Raw genomic sequence first — 22,515 nt, forward strand, 5'->3', positions numbered from 1 at the left:
GACGAGGCAGATGACATACAAGGCGGTATTCCGCGTCCAGAGCAAAAGACGTGATCCTGATAATCCAGCGCAGCGGAAACTTTACATGGCCAGTCGAATCCCACAGGCCTCGGTACGATCTTTGGCAGCTTGTCCACAGGGACACTCGTCCAACGGGCGGTTTCTATGTACAGCGAGGCTGAGCCACCTTGGTTTGTCAAATCTGGCAGTTTTGATGTGTCCCAGACATTGGTGCTATGTTTGGTTGTTTGGGGACCCGACAGCTGGACTCAGCAGCTTCGCCCACGATTGCGAGAGCTCAGCTTTTTGACGGGACGGGACAAGTGGGCTGCGGCTGAAAAGCAGACCGTGATTGTTGCTATGAGTAGGCCCGGTTCGGTTAGAAGGAGATCATCGAGCACACGTTTCATCAACTATGACGACTTCAACAACTCGAAGCTTGAAAGCATCGACACGGGATCCCGACCCAAAGCGCGGCGCCTCAACGCTTCGGTGCGAAACAGTAGTCCGATGGACCCGGACCGATCGCCTCTCCGCGACTATCCTTAGAAACAACACAAGGAAGGACTGTCGACATTCTCATTCAGCCTCTCAGCCAGCCTTGCCAAGCGCGATTAATTGTTTTCTCTCATGGCATAAAGCGGTGGTTGGCACCACCAGGAGATTCCCCGCAAGCAAGTGGACGCCTTTGACAATCTTCAAAGACGGCGCGAGACGCGTCGATACCAAGCGTCTTACACCAGACGGGTGGCGAGATGCTTGCCGCTCCTCTGCAACGTCACCATCACGCAAGTGCAGGAGCATCTGAATCCTAGAGGAGTGCGCGGGCCATACCTTCTCGTCGGGGGCACGTTTGGGTGGTCAGCAAGATCTGCGTCTGGCAATGCAAGAGCAGCTCTGAGCCAGGGGATCATGTGGGGATGGACTCAGGTGGTCGTGAGAGCAGAATTGAGGTGGTGGTGGCGGTGATAGTGATGGTGTTGCGCTTAGGCCAGCAAAGCGGCGGGAGATGCACATCGGACCGGAGCGTGGAGGTCGGTGCAGCAAGAGTGGCTGAGGTGGGAACCAGCGGCATCCTTGAAGCTTGGCTCCTGGGTGGCTTCCTCCCCGCGTCTGCCCGCTCCGCCGGCGTCAGCCTTGCTGGCTCGCCAAAGGTCCGGCACGGCTTCCTGCTTCCTGTCAGATGCTCGGCTGGACCTCAACCCAAGGCTGTCTCCATCAATTCTCAAACTACGCGCCGTTTTTTCCGGGCCGTCGAAGCTCTATTCTTTGCTCCTCACCAAGGCCACATCATCTGTCCGTCCAACACAAGGCGGCGCTGGCAACTATGGTCCTCCCGTAGCTCGAGTCAGTGCACCGCCCTCCATGCTTCTCCTCGTCGGTGAGCGCGTCCATGGGCAGCGGTTCCCATCTCAACGCCTTTGCCGCATCCTGGACGCGAGGAGCAGCTCGGGCAAGTTTCCCATCCTTTGCAGCAAGTCGGTCAGATTCCAACAGCGATGTCCCATAGCCTTCGTCTCTGGTCCTACCAATTTGGGGGGCTGAACATGACCGTCTTGGGTCTAATTATTCTTTTCTCGGTAATAAGATCGAGATATAATCTGCAAAGCTGCCAAAACCAGGAACAGCCTTTCCCGTTAGCCCGGCTCCCCTCTAGTGTCCGAGCGTCCCCTTTGAAGACCAGCTCCCGTGCAAGGCTGCTTGACCAAGTGTCGAGCGACGTCCTACGAGACCCTAGCTCCAGTCCGTCGAGGATGACTGCATAACCTCTAAATGGATCCCTGCGTGTGGCATCATCGTCTCTGTAAAGTTCCAGCCCCGTTGGGTTCAGCGTCGTCAGCCCCTGTTGGAAGCTTGGACGTGGCGACTCAAATGGGGAATGTTTGCTAGACACTTTTGACCCGTTGTCCTCTTTTCTCTCCTCCTCTGAGTTCCAATCATCCCCCTTCTCGCTTCCTCCTACATGCCCAAGTCCTTCCTCCCGAGGTGCTCCAATGAACCACCACAGAATGGACCGTGGACAAATGGACCGTGGACACTTTTCGATAAACCCTACCTCTCCAACAGACAGCATTGCTGACACGCTGGGGTTCAATCGGTCAAGCAGAGTCCTTTCGCTGGGAGGGTCAAAACATAGCTCCCTCCAGTCACAGTCAAAGGTCGACCCATCAGCGTCCAAGCATGATTCCTTTGGTCCAAGATACGAGTTCATCAACCCGTCGGCATCTGGCAGCACGAACGAGCTCATAACAAACCCACCTCCGGTACCTCAAATACCCTCCCGATTCGTCCCCATTTCACCGCACGATGAAAGATATCACTACGACGATGATGCGCCAACGCCGGAACCGGACGAGAAGCTTCAAAAGGTCAGACCAGGGGCAGGAACGCCGCAGCATCCCCAGATCCAAATGTCCTTGCTTCATGAGTGCTTCTTCGTGGCTACAGTGGCAGCAGCACATCTCATGATTCAAGCAGCTCTGGGTCTTGCATTGGCTCCAATTGACGTGATTGGTCAAGACATGAGGACCTCCAACCCCGGAGAACTCTCGTGGTTCATCGCCGCGTACTCTCTGACAGTCGGAACATTTATTCTCATCTTCGGAAGAGCTGGGGACATATTTGGCCACAAGCAAGTCTACGCGCTTGGGTACGTGTGGCTCTCCACCTGGAGCGCATTGGCTGGATTCGCTGGATACACGCACAACCAAATCTTCTTTGACATCACCAGAGCGATGCAGGGTATCGGCTGTGCCGCTCTGTATCCCACCGGCATCGCCCTTTTTGGAAGGACGTATCCGCCCGGTATGCGCAAGAACATTGTGTTCAGCATCTTCGGCGCCATGGCCCCAATTGGGTTCGTGATTGGTGCCACCTTCGGCAGTATATTCGGCCAGCTTCTTTGGTGGCCGTGGGCGTTTTGGGGTTATGCAATTGCTGCATTGGGCCTTGCATGCTCAGTTGTAGTGATTGTACCAAAGGAGCTTGGTATTGTTCCACCCAATCGCGGGTTTGATACCATAGGAGCTTTGACGAGTGTCATTGGCATGATTCTCATCAATGTCGCATTCAACAACGGACCTCTTTACGGATGGAGCACTCCCAATGTCTACTTCATCCTCATCATCGGTGTGCTCTTCTTGTTCTTCTTTGGATGGGTCGAGGCACGGGCCGAAAACCCTCTGATCCCGAAGTCTGCCATCAACTCTACAACTATCTTCATCTTGTCGCTCCTCACCCTCGGATGGGGCAGTTTCGGTATTTGGGTGTACTACACCTGGCGATTCCTAACGCTTTTGCGACATCAGACTCCCCTCTCAATCTCCGCGGAGTTTGCTCCGGTCGTTGTTGCGACCCTTTTCGCATCTGGACTGACGGGATTCCTTCTTTCACACACGCCAGTCAGCTTCGTCATGGTACTCTCATGCCTCGGATTTTTCCTCGGCAACCTCCTCGTCGCCCTGATGCCAGTCAATCAAGTCTACTGGACTCAAACGTTTCTCAGCATTGTCATCATGCCATTTGGCATGGACATGTCTTTCCCAGCATCTTCCGTCATTCTCTCCAACCACATGCCAATGGAGCACCAAGGTCTAGCCGCGGCGTTGGTGACGACTGTGATGAATTACTCGATCAGTATCACTCTTGGCTTCGCAGCGCTGGCTGAGGTCAATGGCGACAGAGGACCTGACGGCCAGCTCGATCTCTTCCAAGGCTTCCGGGACGCATACTACGTCGGTGTGGGCTGCGCCGGATTAGCTGTGTTTCTTTCCATAATATTCTTCATCAAGAGCATGATCAAGGAGGGTTGGAAGGTCACAGAAGCCAGCCACTAGTTCAGTCTCCATTGCTCAAGCATCCCCCATCGGAATGCCAGCCTCCTGAACGGTCGACTGTATGGATAGACAGAGCATTGATACCTCGGGGGCCTTGTGGTGACAGCTGGGGCGGAATCATCTAAAAGGCGAGGCGCTGGGAGTTTTGCATATGTACGTTTTTCGAGCGTGTACAGAGCTGCATGCGATCCGGCAGTAATCTTTGTTCTTTGAGGAGCAACGAAACGGGGATCGAGGGGATAATCCAGTGGTAATACAGATTGTCCCCCACTTCGCACTTGTCGGCGTTTCTTTTCTTGCCTCAATATTCCCAATTCAATCTTCACATACTACCCGTACGTTGCGTTCCTCGTATTTGCTTGTGAGTTCACCCCTACTACGTGGTTGATTTACGAGACTCCCAGGGTACAATTGCTGCGACAGTGAGCGTTTCCCCCTATCGAAGCTTAGGTGTTGCCCTGGACCCTTCACAAAACGGTCAGCCAACGGTTTCGATCGGTCCTGACCCTGGGATGCTAAGCCTTGCGAGGCTTGGTCACAAAAGCCACGGCACCCCAAGGAGGCGAGTTAAGGACACAAAAAACTCAAACCGTGAAAGCTGCGCATCTAGGGGGCATTCACTCCCTTCACATATACACGATAAGGAACCATCTAAGTCTTCTATTTAGAACCATAGGGGTAAGTTGTACTTGTGTGTGCTGCGACCCTTTGCTACCAAGCGTCGTGCTCTAGAAAATCTAGAAGTGGACTAGCGGCCTTCCACAGCGCCTTCCAGGGCTGACGGTGGCTTCCCCGAATCTTCACCAAGCAACAGTTCAAATTCTCTCGAAGAACTTTTTACGCTTTTCTGCATGGCAAGAAGACAATACGCAAGGCTCTGCGCTAGTACGAGCTCCTTTCAATGACCGAGACGTCCCTTCTTTTGAAGTTATCGCATCAATCGTGGTGGATGCGAATTCAAAGCCACCATGAGCCACTTCCATCCTGAGGAGATGGCAATTTTGAAAATGGCTGCCAGAGCCTCGTTTCGCAAAGCATCCTCCGTGCAAGCCTGTGGAGACCAAAATCTTGTTGATTCCCTGATCTTGGCTGCATCTTCCGTCCAACTCTCCCCTATCGGCGAAAATGCCTGCAACACCAAGCAACTTCGACAGCAACCACTGGTATCAGATCCTCACCCAAAATACGACCCTTGCCATCTCTGGCACTGCTTGCTGGGAAGGCCTCTATTTTGGATCTGCGTATCCTGAGTTCTCAAACCGAAGCGATCCTTCACAGCAATGGCAGATTTACCCCTACAACAGCTCATTTTACGTTCTACGCACTCGAGCTTCGGGCCCAGATAACTACCTGCGCACGATGGCGGTTGAAAACACCGCTGATCCATACCCGATTACGGAAACGCGCATGGCCAACTCCAGCGTACAGGACTCGTCAATGTTCTGGGCGATGGGCCAGTGGGCTGACGGCCCCTATTACCTGTGGAATGCGGAGAATGGATCCGATTGGCATCTGAACACGACTCTTGTGGTTGAGGGCCACACCGAAATGCTTGCGCTGAATCCCCAGCCAGAGCAGGGGCAGGCCTTCTCGTTCAAGCAGTTGGGCGAGATCAACGACAACGCTTTTTCCAGCATCGTAAGAGGCAATCTTCGCGGCAAATGAGAAACGGAAATTGAGACAGCGATTCTAGACTCCTCCCTCGGAAATCTCATCGTCAATCACCATGAGACTGGCTGTGAGAGCCACTACGACGACCGGTGCCTTGGGCGACGGATACGGCATCACGGAGGAGTCATCGAGCACTACGAAGGCCCTATCATCCTCGATCGCCAGTGCGGTGACGGTGACGGCAGCCACATCAAGCGCTTTGAGTTCCTTATCGAGCATTGCGAGTATAACCGAGGCCACATCAAGCGCTTTGAGTTCCTTATCGAGCATTGCGAGTGTAACCGAGGCCACATCGAGCGCTAAGACCGCATATGAGAATATCAGCAGTGCGGTGACAGTGACGGATGCCAAATCGAGCGCTACTCAGACCGCATCTGACATCACCACGATGCTGACTGATTCTCCGACTAAGACAAGAACAGGTAGCTCCGCTCTCTCCTCCCTACTGAATCAATCAATCAGCCAGACCTCTACTGGTGCAGCATTACAGCGATTGACATTTACGCCACCAGGGACGAATGCCAAATCGAGCACTACAAAAACCCGGGGCTCCAATTCTTCCCCAACCAAATCTACCGACCAAGATTCTTTCGAAGGCCAGCGCAAATCTACATCTGGTGCCGATAGCGGCCTGTCTACGGGCGTCAAAGCCGCGATCGGGATTGGCGCGGCCATCATCGTCCTTCTCCTTTTCGCGCTCGCTCTCTTCTTAATGCGTCGACACAGACGGAGGAGACAGAACAAGGTGGCGCTCGAAGTCCTCAAAGTGCATCCGCAGGACTTTGAGCAACCAGTGCCGTCCGAAATGGCAGCGTCCGAATCGTTCCACCACACGGGTCCTGCCGAACTGCCTGCCCACTCGAAGCCTCTGGAGATCGATGGTGTCGCGAGGGTAGAAATGGGAGACGGACGGGAAAGGCCTATCTATGGATAGTGGATGATAGACTCTGACTTTGCAGCGTCTAGGAGTCATTCGGTCTTTTCCCCGTGTGCAAGCGCTAATACCCGTGGTTTTTAATGTTGTAAATGGCTGACAATTGGCTTTGGTGTTGCTGAATCATTTGGTTGCTGACTTGGTCGTCGCTTGGAAATCCGAGTTTTTGTGCTTTCCAAAACCCCCCACCGTAGCCCGGCTCCTCCCGTTTGCGGGTTTCTGTAAGAATTGGTCGTTGCGTCAGACTTTTGTGCCTTCTAAGGGTCGTCGCGAAGTTCCTTTTGAGGTCCAGTAGGAAGTTGTAGCACGTGGCCCTGACTGTTTCTTTTGAATCTACAAGAGGACCATTCCAGTCCTTTGTGGTCCAGGGGCTGAAGTGCTCCCTATATACACGCATTGACACGCATCGAAATAGAGCCTTTCCATGTTTCCACAGTTATACTTCTAATTTTTCTCTTCATTCTATGCCACAATCATAAGTTTTGCGACCAAGCCTTAGTCGGTAATCTTGACCCAAGGACAGATTCTTGGAACTGACTAGCTGGCTTCGCTGTTGAGGGGTCATGTAATCGCCGACTTGGCTGCTCCTCGAAGCTCTTGAATTCCCAATTCCACAAAGCTTACAACGGAGGATTTTCAATCTCAACTCTTGCAAAACACGCTAGTGATGTGCTGCTTGTACCTCGGAGTTCGCAGTCGGCAGACCGGTGAAGAACTAAGGGGCTGGTTGCGTGGCTGTGTTCACTCAGTCAGATATCCTCTAGGAAACTGGCCTGATGTGAGCGGATTGGTAAACGGCCGTCCATTGCCGCCGCAGCCGTTGGGGCTTGCACCTTCAAAGAGAATGTGATATAGTGGTGTTGGTTGTTCTCAGGGTGTCGTCCAGACCCTTGTAGCACACAGGGCATCGGCACTACGTCAGAGGCCCCTGCGTGCGATCGCTGCAGCGCTAGGGCCACAGGGCAACAGAACCGAGGACCCAGGGGCAACGTCTTCTTCCTCTCTCCACACCACATCTCTTGACGGTTGAAAGGTGGCCTCGACAACGCTCCAAACAACAGTCGTTTTGCCATTGCGAACTTTTCGATCTCTGTGCAAGCGCACGCCTGGCCAGTGTCCAGTCTAAGCCCTCTCCCCGACGTCATCGTCATTCCCCACAGACTGACTTTCAGTCATCGTCTCCTCCACCGCATCCAACACAAGACGTGACCATGAGCTTACTGCGGGTAGTCGGGACCGATCAGAAGAGGAATCGTCTTTGAGGGGTAGGTTTCGGGGTCGCAAGGAGAGTGGGCGCCACCGAGTTCAACCAATCCAACGGACTTTCAATATCTTGCATCAATCAAGAACCCGTCCTGGCTATCGTTTACCGACCTTGCTCCGTCAATAACCCGTCGAAGAACTTTACTGCGGGTAGCTGTTGTTGACTGACTGCTCCTCGTCATTCGCTGTTCGGTAGAGGCCGACCTTCCCGTAAAACTCCAGCCTCGCCTTTCCTACCACGGTATTGTTGTCGCGATGTGTTGGCCAGTCGGCAGTTGAAGGCAGTTGAATGAGGCGTTTTCAAGCTCTCCGCCTTCCGAATACGGGATATGATGTCGCAATCCTATTCAAATCCGAATAGCTTCTTTCTCATCCAATCGAAGACAATGCCGGTGTTTCGCTGTCGAATTAAGCGGTTCCTGAGACGACGTCGACTGGAGCATCAAACGCGCAATCGGATGTCCGCTTCCGTTTCGCGCGAAACTTCTCCGACTCCCGAAGCATTTGTTTCGTCGTGCTGGCCACATCACCCAAAGACAATGTAGCACACCGCAAAGTGTCTCTTTCGTGGCTCCTTTGGACCCGCAAAGAGCGGAATTGGGCACAACCATGTCGGGCAACTTGCGCGTTTATTTGCGTCTCCCCTTGGATCGGGTACGGGCCGATCCTGCACGGCTGATCAACATGAGATGAGCTTAAGGCGCTCTTACGGAATAGAGATCCTGAGCTCCGTTTGATGTTTTCTAATCATTCACGATAATGAGTTGACGCGCAGAAACTGCCTTTTCCGGATAAAAGATAGAGTTTGCCTAGGCTGCGCCCTAAGACAAGATACAACCTGACACCCCCCGCGCCCAGCCGGTTCCGCGTCGATAATCGCGCGATTAGGCACTTTGCAAGTACTGTAGAGTGGTCTATAAGAAGTCAGGACGCGACGTTGACAACGCAGTGTCCAGCAGTGATGCCGACCCACTCCATCAACCCCGAATTCAATCCGAAACTCAGCCCCTTTTGGAAGCCTTCCCGACCAACACCATCTGGAAATAAGAGTTGTGTGCGTTCTGCCTTATATCCGGAATCGACATATATCAATTCTGTCTTTCTGAGTCTTTCCTGGGCAACTGCTGCATTGAGCTTCAGGACGTGTTGAACCTGACACCAGCAAGGCCCTTTTCTGTATCAAAACTTTACTCTACTTTCCAATTTTTCTGTTCCTCTTTGGACTTCTTTTGATCAATAATCACATTTGTCGTCTTCCATCACCTCCGCATACCTCACAATGGGCTCTATTGGAAACGCTGCTCCAGTCAAAGGCGCTGGCCTCTCCCCTTTTACCGACGCAATTCTGACTCGCCGTGTGGACGATACCGCCAATTCTGATCCGGGTCGGACTTGGGTTTCTGTTCCCCTGACCAACGATATCTATGGCGAATGGAAGGATGTTTCGTTTCAAGAGCTTCGCCAAGCCGTCGATGGATTGGCACGTTGGATAGAAGACAAGATTGGTGTTGGGAAGGACAAAGAGACTGTGGCTTATCTTGGGTGAGTGAGCTTTACGCCGCCGTGGAATGCCTCTGACGTTGTTCAGTGTCAACGATATTCGTTATACTGTCGTGATCCTGGCCACAATGAAGACCAACCACAAGGTAAGCAGTGAATCCGATTGGCGGCAAAAGAAATGTCAACTCCACCAGAGGTGGCACTGGACACCTTCGTGTGCCTCTTGACGAAAATAGTGGTTGCAATGTCCCCAGAAGTAGATTTCAGGGGTGTTCAAACAGCCCTGCGTGGAGTTCACATCCTTTCATCAGCCCAATGTGGTGATGACTGAAATTTTGGCGATCACGAGCAGTCAAGCTAATGGGTCACAGGCTCTGCTTCCATCGCTGAGAAACTCGGATGATGGCCAGGCAAACCTTGTTGCTCGGACTGGCTGCAAAGAATTCTTTTATTCTGAGGGAGTCGACAAGCATCTCAACGCCTTCACGTCCAATTCCGAACTGCGTGGCTTCCAAGTTCCGTCCTTTGAAGAGATGGTTTCTGAGGGTGCCAAGGGGCGATACGCGTCTCATGAAGAGGATAAGCCGTCTCCTGAAAAGGAGTTTGAAAAAGTCCTTGTCCTGCACACCTCGGGAAGTACTGGACTGCCCAAGCCAATCTATGTCACGAGAGGCTGGCTCAACACTCTTGATCATCAAAAGTACATGCCAGCTCCCCCAGGTCGCCGAAACGCCATTGCGACAAGCATGTCTGACGACAAGGCTCTCTTTACCATGCTGCCGTTTTTCCACACCATGGGAATCATGACCATTCTTCGATCGATTTACTCAGGACCACTTGTTTTGCCGCCCCCAGGGAGGATGCCAAACGCCGAGTTGGCGACGGACATCATGCTGCACAAGAAGCCTTGGTCGACCCTCTTCACTCCATCAATGCTCGAAGACATGAGCGAGAGTGAGAGAAGTCTCGAGGGTCTATCGACTGCGCAATACGTCTTCTTTGCTGGAGCGCCACTGGCAAAGGACGCAGGTGACAGGATCATCAAGAAGACGACGCTCATTTCCCTTATTGGCTCGACGGAAGCTTGCTTCATTGCCAACTTCCACCACCTCGACCTGAACGACTGGCAATACTTTGAGTGGTCGCCCCATTCCGGCATTGTCATGGAAGACGCTGGCCAAGGCGAGGGCCTGCATGAGTGTGTCATCAAGCCCATTTCCCATCCAAGCTACCTCGGCGTCTTTTACACCTTTCCGGATATCCAGGAATGGAGGACCAAGGATCTTTTCGAGGAACATCCTACGAAGCCAGGCTTGTGGAAGTACAAGGGCCGTAGGGACGACGTCCTGGTTCTCAGCAACGGCGAGAAATTCAACCCCGTCACTTATGAAAAGACTGTCGAAGGTCATACAGACATCCGTGGGGCGCTGGTCGTGGGTGCGGGCCGCTTCCAACCCGCTCTTCTCATCGAGCCCGACTGGGAAAGAATGGGCACACGCGATTTGACCGCTTTCCTAGACGACATTTGGCCTGTCGTCGAAAAGGCTAACAAAGACGCCCCCTCGCATGCACAGATCTGGAAAAACAAGATCAGCTTCACCAGGAAGGACAAGCCTTTTTCGCGTGCTGCCAAGGGCTCCATCCAGAGACGCATGACGGTTCAGCTCTACGAAAAGGAGATTGACGCATTGTACCTGAACGAGGGACAGGGCTTTGAGGAGAAGCTTGGAAAGTTTGACAAGAGCTCGGATCTGCCTGCGACAATGGAATTCTTGCGCAACGCGTTCAAGCTCGTCCTGACCAGTCTTCAGGGCAGTGCCGAATTTGCTGACAAGCTCGAAGATGACATGGATATCTTTGATCTGGGTGTCGACTCGCTGCAGGTCATGGCTCTCTCCAGTGCCTTGAGCTCTGCACTCAAGTCTGGAAACGAAAAGGGCAGTCGCGACGCCGCTGTGGTCCCCCGGGACATTTACAGGAATCCATCCGTGGAAAAATTGGCTGCGGCGCTGCTCAAGAAGTTGTCGGGTGCTGGCGGCCAAGAAGTCAGTCGCGAAAAGAAGATGGCCGAATCGGTAAAGAAGTTCACAGCGCACCTTCCCGAAGCTGCGAGCGTGCCACGTGCAGCGCCCCTTCCTCAGAAGCACACCTACATTCTCACTGGAACCACTGGTGCACTTGGAAATTTCATCCTCCAGGATCTCATTGCTTCTCCCGATGTCGCCAAAGTCTTTTGTCTCAACCGCTCCCAAGACGCCGAAGCCCGCCAGGCCAAGTCGTTCGCCGAACGTGATGTGACCCCTGACTTCCAAAAGGTATGACCACCCATTCAACCGAGCCACAATTCTCTAATAACGACAGGTTACCTTCCTCCACACCGACTTTAGCAAGCCCGACTTCGGCCTTCCCAAGGATGTGTATGACGAGCTCGCCCGCAAGACCACAGCTTTCATCCACAACGCTTGGGCTGTCGACTTCAACCAGGCTCTCGATTCATACGAGCCCACCCACCTCGCGGGTGTGCGCCATGTCGTCGACTTTTCCGTACGCTCCGCCCACCGCGCCCACATCTTCTTCATCTCCTCCATCGCCTCCATCGGCAACTATCCGTCCACCGTCTCCGAAAAGGGCCCCGTCCCCGAACGATACTTCGAAGACGATCGTGTACCGCTACCCCAAGGATACGGTGAGAGCAAGCACGTTGCGGGCCGCATCCTGGCAGCCGCCGCGCAAAAGTCGGGCGTGCCTTCGAGCCTGATCCGTTGCGGACAGCTCGGCGGCCCACGCAGCAAGGGCGTCTGGAACCGTCACGAGTGGCTGCCAAGTTTGGTGCACTCGAGCAAGAACATGGGCATCGTGCCGGCGTCACTGAGCTCGTCCGACGCCGTCGACTGGGTGCCCATGGACGAGGCCGGCCGCACCGTCGTGCAGCTGTCGCTCAGCCGCCTGCAGCATGGCGTCGACGAGATTTCCGCCGCCGGCAAGTTGCTCGACGTCTTCCACGTCTCCAACCCCGAGGTTGTCAGCTGGCGTCAACTCGCACCCACGGTGGTCGCGTTCTACAAGAAGCAGCAGGAGAAGGACATCAGGGCGGTGGAGTACAGCGAATGGTTGAAGGCACTCAAGGCCGTCCCCTTGACGCCAGAGGAGATTGCGGCGAAGCCTGGTGTGAAGCTTGTCGACTTCTACGAGGGCCTGCAGGTCGAAGGCGGCGCGCTGCCCGAGATGGACACGACGCACACTCGGGAGAACAGCGAGTGCTTGCGCGATCTCAAGGCTGTTGACGGGAAGCTGATGGAGCACTGGCTGCAGTCTTGGGGCTTCTGAAAGCGTTGACTTTGCCTTGGTCTTGAGTGGGTTGGTCAAATTGTGTATGTCCTGTGCCTGAATTGTTGTGGCTTGTTAGCGCTGTTTGGAGTTTGGAGCGTTTTAGTCTAGTGAATTGAATGGCAATTACGGACCCTTATGCACCCGACTGAAGACTATGGGTGCCTATCCATCATGTCGTGACCTCCCTGAGAATCAGTGAGTGACAAGATCAGTCGTGACTGTGACTGCTCATTGTAACTCCATGTTGAGCATCATACTTTTACAGTCATATGGTCTCAAAGTTCTTGGACGCTCCGAGGCACATGTGTCCGATTCTGCCCTTTGATTTCCATGATTTCTGTGTGCTCGCGCAATGTTTTCGCCCGAGGGCTCAAAGCTTTCAATTTTTCTGTGGCCTACTGGGGCCCTTTGAAGCAAAAGGACAGTATTTCTGCATAAACGAACGCTATACTGATGAACACAATAAGCTATCGCAAAACTCGACAGTTATCAATATCAGTCACCGTGATCCGCCACGGATATCATCCAAGCAACCCACCATTCCGTTACCGCTGACAGCCCCAAACAGTTGACAGACATGCTCCGTCGCTCAGAACACGTGCCTTCCAGCAAACTGCATGGATCACTCAAATACTAAAGAGGCGTCGGAAAGTGCCTGACGTCCACCGCCTGGCAACTTCTTCAGGCACGGGTTCTTCTTCGAGGGCTTTGAGGTGCATCTGTTCTTTATGCTCGTCTAGTTGACGGCGCAACATCATGGTACGCCGCACAAGTTCGAGTTCGGATTCCTCGTCTGGACTGGGGCACCTCTCTGGCCGCGACGAGTCGGCCTCCATTCGTCGAGCGCTTCTGGGTCGGAACTCACCCGGTCGACGCGGGCCTCTCGGTCCTGGGGCCTGAGTTTGCGGGTGCTCGGGTCTTTGAACGGCTGCTGCTGGATTTTCGGGTCGGCTCCGGACTGGGAGTTGGGTCGTTGCAATGGATTCCGGTTGTTGGACTCCGTTGGATCTTGGAGCAGCGGGCTGGCTTGCAGTGGTGGACGCCGGTGGTTGGACGCCGTTCGGTTCTGGAGCAACAGCCTCCCTCGGCGGAAACTTGTAGTAATATCGGGGCCGGAATCTCCAATTCTTGAGGTTGGGGGGAACACCTCCGGGATACTTTTGCCTCAAGAGCCTGTGAACCTTGATTACGTCTTCCCTGAACTCCTGCGGACCCTCGAGGCCGTCCATAGTCATTCTCATCCAAAAATGGTTGCTAGCCGTGGCCCACGTTTCGACATAGAGCCTTGTGAGATGCGAGTCTTGAGGCAGCTCATCGTAGATCTTCTTTGCCAGGCTGGCGCAAAAGAATTTCCGGTCTTGAGCATCGATCCACTTGTCGATGATGAAGTTCAGGAACTTTGGGTCTCGCATCCGCCAGCCCAGGCGGTAGAAATCCAAGAGTGCCTCCCAATCAATCTGTATGGTGCCCTTGTATTCGCGCGCGAAGCTATTGTTGATGCACCTTGGGTTACGCATCATCCAATGCATGTAAAAGGTGATTTCTTCATCTTCCTCGAACTGCAGCCAAATGATTGGTGGCGATGTTGGCTCTAGTTTCGCCAGGTAATTGCGGAGGCGCCCCGAGGAGCAGTTCTTGAGAATTTCCCTTTCGAAGAAGAAAAAGACGTCTGAGTGAATGACGGAAATTATGACCTTGTCTCTGATGAGCTTATCCTCCAAGACTCTGTAAGTGGCCGTCAGAATGAGCTTGGCTCGGCACTGGTCATAAGTAGCACTTACTGGTCTTCGGCGGGGCCATTTGGAGAGCCGCTCGCACTGTCGACGTATCCATTCCATTCATTTCCATGATCAGCGGTTTCCAAGCGCTTCAGGGCCTCCGCGAGTTGAGCATCGGTCAAACGCTCTTCAGTCGAATTGCGCCCGTTCGTGTGTGGAAGCAGTTGTGGGTCAAGTTCTTGAGGTGATTCAGAGTCTTGAGGTGATTCAAACGGGTCGGCTCCAATATTTCTTGGGGTCATGAATCGGACTGATTTCTGTTTAGCGTTTAATACTGCCAATGGCAATTGTACCACTCACTTTCGTTCGGATCATGCATCATGTCGCTTTCTGGCGTGGCTGTGTTTTCACGCCTCATGATTGCGTTTCTAGTCATGGCGAGATACCAGTTGAGAGCGGAGGGGAGCTTCGCTTTAATATAGGGAGAGGAATGGAATAATGGGGGAACGCTTGTTTGGGTACCGTAATGTCGCACCGTCTATCAATCGAAAGATGACTTGGTTATGTGTTTCTCATGATGAGTCGAGGACGGTGTTCGATGGCTTCCTTGGTTCCATTTGTTCCTTCCGCGAGAGTCGACGTCTGCGACTTCCAAGAATCTCTCCTTCGTTCCTCCCACGGAGTATTCGACAAGTACCTTGTCACAGAAGAATCGACGCAATTGTCAGCCCAAGAAAACGTCGCGAGATTTTGTGGTCTAGACTAAGAGAGCGACAGCGCGAGCGAATGACACAGCTTACGCTTTTTGCAACGACCAGGCGCAATTTTGCCCAAATTTTTGTTCTCCCTTCACCAGCCATACGCCTCCTCGACATACTCCAAATGACGGCAACCATTTTTGAGGGCGACATGAACCGCCGCTCGAGTCTCATCAGCAATACCACCCGGCCCGCAAGCCAGCACAACCGCCCTCCGGCCAGTCTCTTCTGCATCACGCGCAATATCTCCAACCAAGGCTTGGATGTCGGGTCTACCCTGGGTGATCTTAATCGAGGGTTGCGACTGCGCCTTGTCAAGGGTTTCATCTTTCTCCTCGCCTGCCGTTGCCTCATCCCTTGAAGCCCAAAACAAGCCCTCAAAGTCTGAACGTTGCATTGCTGGACTGAGTTCTTGTCGGCAGAGGTCTTGTATGAAGGCCGATTGCCGCGCTGTCCAGACAAGCTTGATTGAGCGCGTTCGTGTACGCCCTTCGGTCGTGCGTTTCATGTGCTCAGTGATATATGGGACCGCAGTCGAAATTCCCGTTCCGCCGACAATCAGTACCACAGTATCAAACGTATGAAGGGGTGCAGCGTGTCCATAAGGTCCCTCGAGAAGAATGATGGGACTGATGGTGTGAGAGGGTGAGGCGAGACATTGGTCGCGCAGGCGACGAGTCCACCCTGTATAGGGGCGAATCCAGAAAGTGAGCGTATGATTGACAGTTGAAGACTCGTACTCAGAGCTTGGTCTGGGGCGAGAGGTTGTAACAGCGAGGTCCTTCTCAGCTGAAGGGCCTATGGGAGACGTTCCGGCGGATGTGGTGTAGGCACCCAGGCTGAGGGGATGACATTCCCACCACTTGAACCGCAGAGGTTCGTACAGATAGTATGATTGACCGGGACCGGGCTTGACGAGCGAGGATCCTGGTTCAATGTCGACTCTGATCACGTCGGTCTCCTTGCTGTACGTAGCCACCGCCGAGGTACCTTTGTTGATCTTCTTGCTGAAGCCAACGTGGATGTTGCAGTACACAACGCGGACCACGCGGAGAAAGCGATCAAAGCACCAGATGGCGGCAATGGCCCATAGATACCCGTCATACTCGTTACCGAACTTCGACGAGTGACTAGCAACATTAGACTGAGTATCCCGTCAGGAGTGGACACTTACACGAATAATGAGATTGTGACAAGAATAGCTAGCACTATGTGAAGAACCAAAAAGAAGTCGTAGAATTTGGCGCGAACCCAGTTGTTGGACGATGCTACCAAAATGCTCATAGCGATGAGAGCCTTTCGAAGTCAGTATTTTATTGACCTTCAAGAAACACGATACACATACCACTATTCCAAGCCTAAACCAATTTTCTTCCAAAGATGTCTTGTACTCGTGCGCTAAAAAGTCAGCAAGATGATCATCACATTTCGGCAATCCACTGACCATAGATCACGTAGGTAATGGTGTAAGCGGCGCCATGGTAGATAGCAAGAAATGTCGTAGCCCTCGCGATGTGCCGATGATAAATGTTGAATGTGCGGAAGCTCCAACCAGTGGCCCAGATGAAGATGTTGTTTCGTCCAGCAAACATCCAGATCCAGGGTAGCAAGGCGTAGGCCAGCACGCTTGTACGCTTCGCGGAATATTGCCAAACTTGCTGCGCAAAGTTTGGCGTTCTACATCCATGTCAGTAGGTGTTTTGGAACCTAGGGTGATCGTACTCACGAGATGTTGCCTTCGAAAACAATGTCGTACTTGACAAAGGACAGTATCATCGTCAGCGCCCAGAAGCCGAACAAGACCAGTAGTTCCAGTCGCTTGGGAATGGTGCACCAGTAAAATGGTTGGTTGTGGTAATCTCCAATCGTCGCAGGGATGATCAGATGCTTGCGAAGCCAGAAGAGAATAGCTGAACAAGAGGCAGATATCGTGCCCGGACTTTTGGTCGGAGAACCACCTTCTGCGTCAACAGGTACAGCCTCATGGCGCTTGAACCGTACTTGATTGAAGAGGTTGGCCAAGATTCCAAAGAACACGATGGCCCCCCAATATGCCATGAGAATCCAGCCGAATGTTTTGCAGTCGGGAATGAATATGTCTTTTTTGGTCTTCTTCGTGTCAGTCATCGACTCTGGTATGGAGTTAATCTTAACTTACATTGGTCCTGTACGCTCTATTGAAGTACGATTTGGAGAGCACCACTGGCTCTGAGATTTCCGATGACTTGTTTCGTTCTGGGTCTACCTTTCCGAGTCCTTTGATGTAAGAGTCTGAGGTCTTTGCAGAAATCTGTGTGAGGTCCATGAGAGTGCTGTTGCTGTGCTTGCACATCTTCTTCCAGAATTGGATCCCTCCGACAATTTGTTTTTCAGAGCAATATTCCTTTGCCGAAGCATACAAGGACGTTACTTCAATCGTGTTGATGCATGGAGACGTTTCGGACTTTTTGGTCGAATGGACAGAGAGGGACGAGCTGGGTTGGCCATTGGTGTGGACTGAACTGATATGTGTGTTAGAAGACAAAATAATAATCTCGAGAAATATACTGACCTTTCTGAAGCATTGTTCTTGTTGTTAGACCAGGTCAAAGGACTCAAGCCCTGGTAGACAGAGTAGAAACAAAACTCAATTGGCTCTGTCGCTTTGAGAGTTTTGGCCAGGGTATTGGTCCAAAGCAACGCCCAAATGGCGAAATAGTATGCCCTGGTAGACATTTCCGAACAAGGTAGAGATAACAAGAGCAAAAAGGTTTTCACAGAAACGTCTTGATCTCTGGGTTTCCTCGGGGTTTTGGAATTGCTTCGCAAAACACCTTCCGCCCATGGCCTGATGTAGGAAACGATCAGATAAGAGGACCTGGGGATCTCGATGGGCCCGAGTCAGTGCAGCCGGCTGGAATCGTCGTGCTGCATGACAGTGGGGAGGCCAAGAAAACATAACTGATTGTCATGCCAGCCGCAGGGAAGAAGTCCGAATCAGGCCGCCTGTGAAGGATCTAACCGCAGATAAGGAAGAATAGCGGGTATGAACAGTGGGTTGGTTGGGAAGAATATCGGTGATCGACACTGGGATGGTCCTGTTTGGTACGCAAATTCTCACAAATACTTGGAGCTTGCACCGCGTGTTGGCGAGTAAGAGTGCTTGATCTTGGAACGTGGTGGTAAAGCTGAGGGATCGCTTGCTGGTGTGTACTAGATGTCTTGGCCAAGCTTAGCAGCCGCCTGAACTGTCGGTCTACTTGGAACGTTTACACCTCATGCATAGGTCCGTCAACAAACTAGTTGAGCCCCTCTCGTCACCAGCATGGCATTTCGAAACGGTCCCAAGATGCAGCTGATCAAGTTACTGAATACTCAGCCACTTCCTGAGCTTGATTCTCACCATCGATCGAAGTCTTGACAGAATCTTAGCAGATTTCTCCATAAACCGAGGCTTGGTGGTTCGTAGTGTAGATTCTGGCACATGGAGGAGATAGACTGTGGGGCATGGAAAAATTTCACGGTTGAGAAACAAGCCGCCAAGGGCCATTCAAACCCCTCTGCATATTCTGTAGCATGGGAAAAGACCAGTTCCTTGACCAGGCCAACAGAGAGCACTCAAACCCCCTCAACGTCAGGGCGCAGCGAGCAGTTGTGCTGTAGTCGTGTGCTCGCTAATTTGGCTACAGCACCGAGTTCAAGATTTCTTTTGAAACCCATCAAGGTGTAACCAATACCCGTTGAGGACTTGCGGCAGGATGCCCAACGTCGTAGCTCGTCTTTGGGCTGACGTTGCTCTCGAGGCGCGATGGATTTGAGATGATGCCGAATGAGGTCCAACATTTGTGGGCACTAGAACCTCACGCTGCCAGACTGCGCACAAGGCGCTGCCATCCCGGCGTCTTGGTGAAGCTTGGTATTTCTGGCTGCCTGGCCCGAGCGAGATCTACTGCGTGCAGAACGTCTTGCATGCTAATCATCCGTGGACCCCAGGCCAATTGAGTCCCAACACAGCTCGTTTCTCGATTGTCATGTCGCAGTATTGGCGCCCTGTCACAATGAAAGCGCTGGTTTGATTACCAGACCAAGAAAGTTGTGGGATGCGGCGGCCGTGGCTTGCTGCTACGGGACGAAGCGTCTTGGCCGGCGACATGTCGAAGGCGGCGGAGGAGAGGAGGAAAGGTGGTGGGAAGCGGTGACGGATCCTCTACGCGACTACGACCAATGCTCCCTGTCCTTGTCAGTTTCCCCTTGGACACGGTACGACAGCCCAGCTCACCTCAGCTGCATGAATGCTCCCCATGTCCCCGCATCGTGTCTTTGGCGCCAAGATCAGGGTCCACAGCGTAGCCGCCTGAATGTGTGGACCGGGCTCGAGAGCGTTTCGAGATGATTTTGGCAGAAAAGCGTGGCGGAGTATGCGAAGGCAGGATTGGTGATTTTCCCAGGGCTTAGGCGCCAGTGCTTGGTCGGAGAGTGTTGAGTGTCAGAAGAGACCGAGGTTGAGTAGAAGTTGTGGGTGCGACGCAAACAAGCGAGCGAGGCTAAGTTAGGAGCAGATGTCGCGACCACGCGACTGCTGATCCTGTGAGAATGCAAAGAATGCTAAAAAAAAACGAAATCTCATAGCTCAGGCACTTGAGTATTCCCTTTCCACATGCTTTGGAGATGGGAATTGTCTCTCTGGCGTTGCAACAACTTCTGCGGCCAAGCCTTGGAGAGTGGGTCATGGAAAGTCTAACCTAATCGGGTAAGAGGCACGCGGGATGCTCAGGGAAGGGGCGTCCAAAAAGGGAAGGTGCGGAAGTGCATGCAACAAAGGCAAAAAGCGGTTTCGAGAATGGGGCATGGGCATGCAATGCAGGAACGCTAGAACCAGACTCGCATTTGTGACAACGAAGGTCTTGCGACGTGAAATTAAGCTAGTTGGAGTTACAGGTGCTACCGTGCAGAAACATGACATGTTGGAAGGGTTTTGAGGAAAACGCCGCATCAAACACTCTTTGGATATCGTCCACCATTCCGACTTTTCTTCCTTGCTGGTGCAATCTTGAGTATCTCTGTGGTTTGATCACTGTGGGCTGGGTACTACTGGAGCTACGCCTAGCGGTGCAGCTCCGTACCAAGCAACAGCAGCACAGCCCACGAATGCTGCGATGCAGCTGAAGACCAAGGCCACAACACCCTTTGCCGTGAAGCCAGCAGGCAATGGGTCCACTGATCTGTTCTCGCCAGTCAAGTCGAACAGGTCTACCGTGTTTCCAGCAGCGTTGCCGGCAACAGGCTCTCCGCTGGCCTTGCAGACGTCGTAGTGGTTTTGGGGAATCTTCAAGTTCTGTTGCATTTCCCGAGGTGCCTCGACGAACGTCATCGCTAAGCCAGCATCGAAGTGGAACTGAAGATGGCAGTGGACTGCCAACGCCCGCCCGAATTAGCAGGAGCATGCAAGTCATTGGGGGGCTGTAGGAAGATCTAGGGGTCAAGGGGTAAACTTACACAACCAAACACCTGGGTTGTCTGCCTTGAAGCGAATGAGGAAGTTGCCGGTCGGCTTGACCCAAAAGGTATCTCTGCGCATCGGGACCGCTGGGAAAGACGTTGTGTTCGTTGCGTTGAAGAAGCCTTCCTCTTCGGGGCTGCGGTACAAAACTTGGAAATTGTGGCCGTGGAGATGGAATGGATGTTTACCCGTGTCCAAGTTGTTGAGGACAATATCAATCACTTGATCTTTGAGGAGGACGTAGGAGTTGGTATCGCGACCGTAGATGACGGGATTGGAGGCTGCGTCGCCCGTAGTCATGACCGAATAGAGGGTCGGGACTTTTTGCGACACATATGTAATGTCGTTGAAGAATGCGCTGCTTGTGTCAGAATACGACCGGTACATTGCAGGAATAGACTTACTAGTTGGCTCCATCTCCAAGGTTGTTCATGCTCATGTTGAGCACAATCACTTGGTCTGGCTGTTCATAAAGCTCCACGCCGTCGGTCGGTGTAAGGTAGACGTCGTCAAGAGGATCGAATTCTTCGAGCTCATGAGGCTGCGGTCTGTGTCCTTGCTTGTCGTAGACTAGCCAGCCCGTCACGTTCCAATTCAAGTCCGCGGGAATTTTGTCGAACAGGTCCTAATTTTGTTAGCTTTGTCAACAAGACGGCACCTAAACCAGGTTGAGAGAAAGGACAATGACTTACCGTGTCCATACTGCCGACCATTGGGTAGTTTGTGGTCGTCTCATTCTTCATCGTGATCAGCACACTGTAACGCTGAGCGCTGGTGAGGTAAATCATGCTCGTCTCGTTGGGCTTCGTCCAGACGCCGTCGACCTCAACAACGCTCATGTTGTGGCCTTCAATCCAGAAGTACTGACTTGCGAATGCACCGACGTTGACTATACGCAGGAGGTACGTCTTGCCGGGCTGCACAGGGAGCTCGAAGTTTTGGGTTTCATTCATGAGCGCAGATTTGGGGACAGGCTCGGCACCAGTTGGGTTCGTGACGCTGATGAATCCTTTCAAGAGATCGGGCATCTGATCGTGGTACCAATCAGACAGACTGATGACAAGCTCCTCATCATACTGGCCAAGATACGGGTTCTCCGGATCAGTGATGATGAGAGCCTGCCGAAGGCCGTCAGGGTATTGGCCTTTCGAGTGAGAATGGTACCAATACAGGCCGGCTTGGTCCAGCTGTGATCACTTAGCAACAGTTAGGAGTTCATGGTCTGCCAAAGCGTACCGTGAAGTTGTAAACAAAGGTCGATCCGGGCGGAATCTCGCACTGAACCACGTGCGGGGGACCATCCATGAAAGTGGTGTTATGGTGGAAGAATCCATGCCAGTGAATCGAAGTAGTCTCGTTTCCGAGGCCATTGTGAACATTCGCAACAACACGGTCACCTTTGGTCAAGTTGAGCACAGGAAGAGGCCATTGCCCGTTGATGCCAATCACTGGCCGCTCGAGCATGCCATCGGGATTCGCGGTCGTCCATGAAATGTTCCAATTGTACGTGACCGTCTCCGCCTCGACAACGAAGCCATGGTAAAAGAAGAGCGCGAGCGAGGCGACTGCAAATTTGAAGAAGAACGCCATGAGGCCAGCACTGTGCTGAGAAGAGGGGGTGGTATGGGATCGATGATTATCTATGGCAGCACGGGTAGAGATGCGATAGATAAGATCGAGAGGGCAAGATGGTCATTGGATCTAGGTTTTAAAGCGGTGCGATTATCGGCCCAGGCCAGCGCCAAAAAGCTTAATCAAGCTATGATTGCTGCAACCGGTAGTACGGCCAGGGTCCATCGACGTCGTACCAACCAGTGAGGCGCTCACGGCGTTGTCCGGCGGGGCTTCAGCTCCAGTATCGAGCGATTTTGTCTGGTCTGGCTCTCGTCTTTCCATAGTTTTGGTTCGCCCGCCCGCTAGTTGCCGACGCCGGCATTTGCAGTCGTGGTCAAGCGGATATCCCGCCTGTCAGGCCTGGCGCTACTTATCTGATCCTCTGCATCTCCTCCTCTTCAACAATCGTATC

General features: G+C 52.8%; 6 protein-coding genes across 6 annotated transcripts; 3 read left to right on the forward strand and 3 right to left on the reverse strand.

Annotated features, from left to right (window-relative positions):
- Positions 1-2,411: 2,411 nt before the first annotated feature.
- BKA78DRAFT_253630 (YOR378W-like protein) lies at positions 2,412-3,836 on the forward strand (the record flags this gene model as incomplete). Its single annotated transcript, XM_066884834.1, has 1 exon — positions 2,412-3,836. One exon carries the CDS (start codon positions 2,412-2,414, stop codon positions 3,834-3,836), a length of 1,425 nt encoding a protein of 474 aa, XP_066742633.1.
- Positions 3,837-4,961: 1,125 nt separating this feature from the next.
- On the forward strand, positions 4,962-6,441 carry BKA78DRAFT_297123 (uncharacterized protein; the record flags this gene model as incomplete). The annotated part of the gene is made up of 2 exons (XM_066886720.1): positions 4,962-5,474; positions 5,530-6,441. The coding sequence occupies 2 exons, from the start codon at positions 4,962-4,964 to the stop codon at positions 6,439-6,441; spliced, it is 1,425 nt and encodes a 474-aa protein (XP_066742634.1).
- Positions 6,442-8,983: 2,542 nt separating this feature from the next.
- Positions 8,984-12,531, forward strand: BKA78DRAFT_253737 (uncharacterized protein; the record flags this gene model as incomplete). The annotated part of the gene is made up of 4 exons (XM_066884845.1): positions 8,984-9,246; positions 9,293-9,350; positions 9,576-11,519; positions 11,566-12,531. The coding sequence occupies 4 exons, from the start codon at positions 8,984-8,986 to the stop codon at positions 12,529-12,531; spliced, it is 3,231 nt and encodes a 1,076-aa protein (XP_066742635.1).
- A 629-nt stretch (positions 12,532-13,160) lies between these two features.
- Positions 13,161-14,688, reverse strand: BKA78DRAFT_297125 (uncharacterized protein; the record flags this gene model as incomplete). Its single annotated transcript, XM_066886721.1, has 3 exons — positions 13,161-14,259; positions 14,316-14,562; positions 14,613-14,688. 3 exons carry the CDS (start codon positions 14,686-14,688, stop codon positions 13,161-13,163), a joined length of 1,422 nt encoding a protein of 473 aa, XP_066742636.1.
- Positions 14,689-15,101: 413 nt separating this feature from the next.
- Positions 15,102-17,725, reverse strand: BKA78DRAFT_354309 (ferric reductase like transmembrane component-domain-containing protein; the record flags this gene model as incomplete). The annotated part of the gene is made up of 7 exons (XM_066891710.1): positions 15,102-16,140; positions 16,185-16,306; positions 16,356-16,408; positions 16,455-16,687; positions 16,737-17,119; positions 17,169-17,511; positions 17,562-17,725. 7 exons carry the CDS (start codon positions 17,723-17,725, stop codon positions 15,102-15,104), a joined length of 2,337 nt encoding a protein of 778 aa, XP_066742637.1.
- Positions 17,726-19,896: 2,171 nt separating this feature from the next.
- BKA78DRAFT_284943 (putative ferrooxidoreductase Fet3) lies at positions 19,897-22,079 on the reverse strand (the record flags this gene model as incomplete). Its single annotated transcript, XM_066885694.1, has 5 exons — positions 19,897-20,401; positions 20,486-20,847; positions 20,894-21,114; positions 21,182-21,676; positions 21,726-22,079. 5 exons carry the CDS (start codon positions 22,077-22,079, stop codon positions 20,061-20,063), a joined length of 1,773 nt encoding a protein of 590 aa, XP_066742638.1. The 3' UTR covers positions 19,897-20,060.
- Positions 22,080-22,515: the final 436 nt, after the last annotated feature.

The sequence above is a fragment of the Phyllosticta capitalensis genome (assembly GCF_038381095.1).
Source record: "Phyllosticta capitalensis strain CBS 128856 chromosome Unknown BKA78scaffold_7, whole genome shotgun sequence".
Lineage (NCBI taxonomy): Eukaryota > Fungi > Ascomycota > Dothideomycetes > Botryosphaeriales > Phyllostictaceae > Phyllosticta > Phyllosticta capitalensis.